The following is a 7,414-nucleotide window of genomic DNA, read 5'->3' on the forward strand; positions in this document are numbered from 1 at the left end:
CTGCCGCCGCGCTCGTGGGCGTGCGCGGCTGCCCACTGTGCCACCTGCGCTCGTCCTGCCTCCCTCCCCAGCAACTCGAGGTCTACGTTGGCGCTGTCATAAGCAGAAACGGAGCTGCTGATGTTGCCGCGCAGGGCCTCGACCTCTGCCGCCGCCGCCGCTGCTTCCGCCTCCGCTCTGGCTGCTGCCAGCTCCGCCGCTGCCAGCCTCGACGCCCTTGCCGCCGCCGCAGCGGTCTCTGTCGCCGCTCGCTCGCGTTCCTCTGCCGCGGCAAGTTCGGCCTCCTGTCGACGCCGCGTGCTCGAGGCGACCGAGCACAGAGACTGCCCCGCGGACATGACGCGCTACCGGGGGGCTGTTGCGTGGGGAGAGGGCTGCTTCAGATGAGCTGCTGCTCGTCTGCGCAGAGGGAGAGGAGTGAGCAGAAGCGGCCGGAGCTGCTGCTGCTCCTAGCTGGGGCTGTTGTGCGGCTGGGAAAGGAGATGAGCAGGAGATGCTCAGGCTACATGATAGTACGGCTCTGATACTAGTTGTTAGTTGCTGAATTCTTACTCTTAATAGTAGTAGAATTCTTACTCTCATCGAGAAAGGATGACACTAGGAGTTGGGGCAATTTTCTTTGTTTCTCACACAAATATCATGCCAACCTGAGGAGTTGGGGGTACATATTTATAGGCTGCTAGCCAGCCAAGCATATGTTAAGATGCTAGTCTAAGATGCTTGTCTAAGATGCTAAGATGCTGTCCTCTAAGATGTCCTAAAAACAGACCATGCAGCCACAAGGACCATGTGACCAGCACAGCCCAACAAAGACCAGCCCACACATGAGACTTATCCCATCACTCAGAACGTTCGGTTGCGTCGGCCATGTGAAAAACACTAAGCCTCACCTCGGCAAGCTGGAGGACAGGAGCACACCCATGGTGCTCCTAGGGTACGAGGAAGGCAGCAAGGCCTATCGGCTCCTCGATCCCAAGGGAGGCAAGGTGGTGATCTCCAAGGATGTGGTGTTCAACGAGTTGGCGGCCTGGGATTGGGAGGATTCGGGCACGGGGGAAGCCGGTGGCGTCAGCGGCACGTTTGCCGTCGAACACCTCATGATCCAAGGAGGTGGAGGTGCTGGCGTTGGAGAGTAGGCTGTGGACGGGCCAGGTCCGGCAGCTGAGGCGGCCGAGGAGGAGCCGCCAAGTCCGGCCACGGCGGGCGCGGGCGAGCAATCACCACCAGCAGCGGCGCATTTGCCTCCACCGCAGTCCCCTGCTTCGGCAGGACAGGGGACGCCTCCGCTCGAGTTGACCTCTCCGCCCACTGACATCGATGAGTATGTGGACGCTTTCCACGACAGCGAGGAGGTCCGGTTCCGCCGGGTGGACAACATCGTCGGCGACGGGGGAGCTCCTGGTTTGGCTAGTCGGCTTCTCGATGACTCGGAGCTGCTTCTCGTCAGCGCAGAGGAGCCACCCACGTTTGTGGTGGCTGAGCGCGACGCCAATTGGCGGCGGGCGATGTTGGAGGAGATGAAGGCGATCGAGGACAATGGGGCATGGGAGTTGGTTGATCTACCGGCTGGTTGCTGGCCGATTGGGCTCAAATGGGTCTACAAGGTGAAGCAGGACGAGCTCGTCGCCATCGTCAAGTACAAGGCTCGGCTCGTCGCCCACGGCTTTGTCCAGCGCGAGGGCATCGACTTCGAGGAGGTCTTTGCTCTGGCGGCGCGCATGGAGTCCGTCCGCCTGCTGCTGGCCATGGCAGCGGCAAAGGATTGGCACGTCCACCACCTCGACATCAAGTCAGCAGTCCTCAACGCGAGCTCGCGGAGACGGTCTTCGTCATGCAAGGTCTAGGCTTCGCCGTCAAGGGAGCAGAGCACAAGGTGCTCAGGCTGCGCAAGGCGCTCTACGAGCTCCGGCAGGCCCTGTGGGCGTGGAATGCCAAGCTCGACGCCACCTTGGGCGAGCTTGGGTTCACCCGCTGCGCCACAGAGCACGTGCTCTACACGCGGCGACTGGGGAAGGAGGAGCTCGTCGTCGGCGTGTACGTGGACGATTTGATCATCACCGGGGCGCGAGTAGAGGACATCGACGGCTTTAAGCGCGAGATGGTGGCTCATTTCAAGACGAGCGATCTCGGCACGCTCTCCTACTACCTCGGCATCGAGGTGAGGCAGGGGAAACAGAGTATCTCCCTGGGCCAGCGCTCCTATGTGGAGAAACTGTTGGAGCCGTGGCGGCATGGCAGAGTGCAAGCCGTGCGCGACTCCGATGGAAGAGTGGTTGAAGTCCAAGCATAGCACGATGGCGAAGGTGGATGCGACGTGCTATCGGAGCATCGTCGACGGGCTGTGCTACCTCACGCACACTCGGCCGGACATCGTGTCCGCAGTCGGGTACGTTAGCCGATTCATGGAGGACCCGCGCGAGGATCACTGGACGGTGAAGAGGCTGCTGCGCGATGTCAAGGGGACGCTCGATCATGCTATCATCTTCCCCAAGCACGGCGGCAAGGGTGGGCTGCGCCTCACGGTCTTCAGTGAGGCACCCCCCAAAACAGAGGAAGGTGAGCCGGAGCTCACTGTCTCCAGTGATGCAGACATGGCGGACGACATCGACGGGCGACGGAGCACCTCTGGTGTGCTCGTCTTCCTTGGAGCGGCCCCCATTGCTTGGCAGTCGCTGAAGCAGAAGATCGTGGCGCTGTCGACGTGTGAGGCGGAGTACATCGCAGCGGCCATGGCGGCGTGCCAGGCTGTTTGGCTGCGCTGGCTGCTGGGCGAGCTGACTGGCGAGGAAGCTCACCTGCCAGCTCTGATGGTGGACAATCAACCCACCCTCGCCCTCGCCAAGAACCCTGTCCGCCACGACCGGAGCAAGAACATCGACATCAAGTTCCACTTTCTCCGGGACTGCGTCGATGGAGGGCAGATTGTCATCGAGTTTGTCGAGACCGGCAGACAGCTCGCTGACATCCTCACCAAGTCACTCGGACGCGTGCGGTTCATGGAGCCGAGGAAGATGATTGGCATGGATGAGGTCAAGGCTTCGGGTTAGCAGCAGGATTAGGGGAAGAATTGTAATACATAATCTGCTGCTCCCAAATTCTCTCTTTGCAGTAGATTAGGATTAGATTTTGGTCAGCATGGCTGCCCCCTCCCTAGTGCTGTAGCTTGTAAGGCAATAGGCCATCTAGTACTTGTAGTTGGTAGAAGTACATCAGCCATGTTTTGGTAGTGGGCTAATATAAGCCAATGTACTAGTAGTACTTAAGAGTAGGTAGTTGGTGTACTCACCATACCTCTCTGTACCCGATAGAGGTACTAGCTCATGTATATATACTAAGCCAATGCAATGAGAAAAAGCAGTTCAGTTTCCCACATTCAGAAGCAGAGTTTCGGCCAGGGCTGGGTTTGTGCTGTGTGTGTTTTTTTGAGCTCAACCCCTTTTTCTACCTCTAGCTATAGTGAGTGTGCTGGTAAGCTTGTTGCTTACCTGTGCAGGGCAGCAAGGGACCAACAATCTCTAGGTGAGACATCACATGCAGTTCGAGGTTGTGTACTAAACATTAATCTTCAGACTTTCGGAGTCATATCAAACGACATCAGTAGACTTTAGGACCTGAGATAGTAGCAATAGCTGAATGCCGTTATTGATGCAATGAAATATTAGGAAATTTGTCTTTCATTCAGTACGCACATGTTTACTGGCATCTCCGTACGTACATCCCACTCTGCCTATTCCTATAATCTTGTTCCTATTCTAGGAAATAGAAATTGCATAGGGGCACTGTAGAGGAAAGGAATCAGAGTGCAAGCTTGAGGTGGTCACTGTAGGCGTTCAGCTGGCGCTATGGCTCCGGGCCACGGAGACGCAGTGCCACCGATCGCATATGTTCCTGCACCTTGTGCTGCTGCTGCGGCTGTGAGGTGAAGCAGGACCGTCGCCTTGTCCACCGGGACGTCGTCTAGCAGCAGCACATGCCCTCCCCGCCGGCGCCGCTTGCACGACCCGGTAAAGTCGTCCTGCACAGAACCACATCGCCCGCGGCCTCCAGGGCGACGAAGTACCCGCCTCGGGTCGGGATCCCGGCCCTGAACTGTCTGCCCGCGCTGAGAGAGGAGTCCGGTTGGCGCAAGCATGCAAGGGAACAAAGAAGAGGGTCGGCCTAACGTGGCATCAGCGGTTATTGGGCTGGGCCGTATCGAGCAGACCGGCCAGAACGTTGTTGGTTGACGCACGGGATTACTGGGTGACGGGGCGGGGGCGAGCGGGGCGATTAACCGCGCTGACGATAACACTGGAGATTGTTTAGGTGTAGAGATTTAGTCTACAAAACCTTCATGCTTCCAGAATGGAATAATTTTCTTCTATACCAAGGCTGTTGTGTCTTAGGTGCCAGACTTGAATTTGGCATATGCTAATAAGTGGAATAACATTAATCATAGTACATTATCTAACAAGTGGAATGTGATTCTGTCTAATTGTTCACAGTAGTTTTCACTTTTCAACATTCGGCATGAATCATTTATTGTTCAAAGCTGTTTTTTGTTTTCATTTTCATATCTCCATTTTACATCAGTGGTGTGTCAAGGCGCCAAGCATATGGATTTTTTATTATCTAATTTTTAACATATACTGTTCTTTCTACTCATTTTTGATGTATTCCTTTTGCTGAACATGTGCAGAAATTCAGAGAATTTTTGTTGTCAAAGGACTTTGTTGGGATCCACACCCCAAAATTGATTTCTGGATCTAGTGAAGGAGGTGCAGCTGTATTCAAGCTTTTGTACAATGGTCAACCTGCTTGTTTAGCACAGTCTCCCCAGTTGTGCAAGCAAATGGCTATCTGTGGTGGTTTTGAACGAGTATTTGAGGTTGGCCCTGTGTTTAGAGCAGAAAATTCAAACACACACAGGCATCTCTGTGAGTTTGTTGGTCTTGATGCTGAAATGGAGATTAAGGAGCATTATTTTGAGGTAAGATTGTAAGAAGAATGCATTATTTAATTGTCTGAAGCAGTCATTGTTGACTATATTTTTTACACAGGTCTGTGACATTATAGATGGCTTATTCGTATCAATATTTAAACACTTGACTGAAAACTGCAAGAAAGAACTCGAAACAATAAACAGGCAGTATCCGTTTGAACCTCTGAAGGTAAAGATTCTTGCTTGTTTTGTAATTTGACTATGCAGTTCTCTTGGTTCTGTAGCTCAAGAGATTGACAGATCACTGATAATGTTATGCAGTATCTTGACAAAACCTTGAAGCTCACTTATGAGGAAGGGGTTCAAATGTTGAAGGTACATACTTGCAGCTGTCTCTTGCATAGTCTAGGCTTGCTCTGTGTAGCATATATAAATATATGATCATGAATTAATTCTAGTTGCTATTTCCTCTGATCCCTAATATGAGTCCATCCATAGCCATCTCAGACAAAAACCAAATACAGGTCCATCAGCAAATCCAATGCAACTTTTTATTATCTCCACTTCCCTGTGTTGCGCCTATAAATACACCTAATAATAAATGAAGTAAACAGGTTAACTACTTTTTCTATAGCAATTATAGCAGCAATTGGGTCTTTTGGGTCTTTTCTCCATGCACCTTAATTTGTGTATGCAAGTCCAAATGGACTTCTATAAGTCAGTGGAAGTAGTTGCTACTGCCAATTTTGTTATAGGCAAAATCAGACTATACATTGTTGATTTATCTAATCAACAGGAAGCCGGAACAGAAATTGAGCCTATGGGTGACCTCAATACTGAAGCTGAGAAAAAACTTGGTCGGCTTGTCAGGGAAAAGTATATAAACTCTACAGCCCTATTATGTTTCACTAATTTATATTTTGATAACAACTTTCTTTGTTATTTGTAGGTATAACACAGATTTTTTCATCTTGTATCGATATCCTTTGGCTGTACGACCGTTCTACACCATGCCTTGCTATGACAACCCAGCTTACACCAATTCTTTTGATGTCTTCATTCGAGGTAAGACTACAATTGTAAATGTTGTTTCTGGTGCCATGTAGTAATTTGGCATGCCTCTTGATCATGTAAATAAGTGTATTTGGGCAAGCCTTTTTTTTTGGTAAGTATATATGATGCCTCTTTAATGCGCCGTGTCGCGCCGTGTCGCGATTTGGGTACGGTGTCAAGTGAGCGAGGATCGGGTCGTCGCATCCTTAGTTGCTTGGGACTGAAAGGCTATGTTGTTGTTGTATATATGATGCCTCTTTAATGCTGTAGTGTTTTATATGCAATTATGCATAAAGAAATCATTTGATTTCTGATTCCTATTTGTAACAGTAAAAGTAAACTATATGTTTTCTTGTTCTATTAATGCATCTCTATTGCTTTTTATTTATAATAAAATGTGCATGGGCAGGATTTGTTCTTTCTAAACTGTTAAGAGTTAGGTTGTCTCCTTTGGGTTTGAGCTGTATAAATAGCTTGTTTTATTGTTCAGCGTTACACCCTTACTGCTAGGGTTGTACTTCCAGTTATACTTAGCTGTTATGTTTACTTCAGTGAACTTAAAACATGTTGCTGGACTCCTCTATTCCTGCTTGTCTCCTGGGAATGCAATTTGACCTTGATGAAATCATTTCCTACTGGATGATCCGTTCACTTTCAGCTATTTCCTAACAAATCCATTAGTGTTAGCATTGTCAAATAATTGAAAATTTGTTTTGACATGCTGCAATTTAAGCTTCCTCTAGAATTTTCTTTCACTTAAGCAACTGTATTTGTTTCATTAAAGCAAATGCGCTTGTTCCTTTTGAACTTCAAACATAACTCGTGGACATCCAAATACTGAGCTGAACTAATTTCGCTGATGTTACAGGCGAGGAGATAATATCTGGAGCACAAAGGATACACACTCCTGAGCTGTTGGCCAAGCGTGCAACAGAGTGTGGAATTGATGTGAGCACTATTTCGGCCTACATTGAATCGTTCAGGTATGTTGGTGCCTATACCATGCCCATAATCTCGAATCTTGATCAGTTGGGGTACACTTTCTCGCCTAGCCTCCTTTGTTTGGTACTCATGTTGAGATATATGTTTCCCTGCCCATTGTAGCTATGGTGCACCTCCACACGGTGGTTTCGGGGTGGGCTTGGAGAGGGTGGTGATGCTGTTCTGCGCCCTAAACAACATCAGGAAGACCTCAATGTTCCCGCGCGACCCGCAGAGGCTTGTGCCGTAATTTCCTGATTCCATGCCTGAGGCTGCAAGTGGTGCCACTACGAAGCAGACTTATGGGTTGTTTCGACGTTCTTAGCATCATCATTAACTTGCAATCTCAGCTACTGAACCTGGATACCGTGGCTCAGTTTCTGTTAAATTCACAATGCTACTTGTATCTATTAGATTGCTGAAACCGACAACAATACGATCCTTTTGGGCTTTTCTTCC

At 50.0% G+C, this 7,414-nt stretch overlaps 2 protein-coding genes across 2 annotated transcripts; both read left to right on the plus strand.

The window, feature by feature from the left end:
* The first annotated feature begins 2,294 nt into the window (after positions 1 to 2,294).
* LOC136457347 (secreted RxLR effector protein 161-like) lies at positions 2,295 to 3,047 on the plus strand. The gene has a single exon (XM_066457377.1). It carries the CDS (start codon positions 2,295 to 2,297, stop codon positions 3,045 to 3,047), a length of 753 nt encoding a protein of 250 aa, XP_066313474.1.
* Positions 3,048 to 4,660: 1,613 nt separating this feature from the next.
* On the plus strand, positions 4,661 to 7,414 carry LOC136457348 (aspartate--tRNA ligase 2, cytoplasmic-like; the record flags this gene model as incomplete). Its single annotated transcript, XM_066457378.1, has 7 exons — positions 4,661 to 4,969; positions 5,040 to 5,150; positions 5,243 to 5,296; positions 5,718 to 5,797; positions 5,871 to 5,986; positions 6,843 to 6,957; positions 7,079 to 7,414. Coding segments are annotated over 7 exons (912 nt in total), but the record flags the coding sequence as incomplete, so codon positions are not given.

Source organism: Miscanthus floridulus, chromosome 6 (genome assembly GCF_019320115.1).
Source record: "Miscanthus floridulus cultivar M001 chromosome 6, ASM1932011v1, whole genome shotgun sequence".
In the NCBI taxonomy this organism is placed as follows: Eukaryota; Viridiplantae; Streptophyta; class Magnoliopsida; order Poales; family Poaceae; genus Miscanthus; species Miscanthus floridulus.

What these genes read in the sequence shown, in the direction of transcription:
- LOC136457347 (XM_066457377.1), top strand. Translation starts at nt 2,295, where the DNA reads ATGGCGAAGGTGGATGCGACGTGCTATCGGAGCATCGTCGACGGGCTG.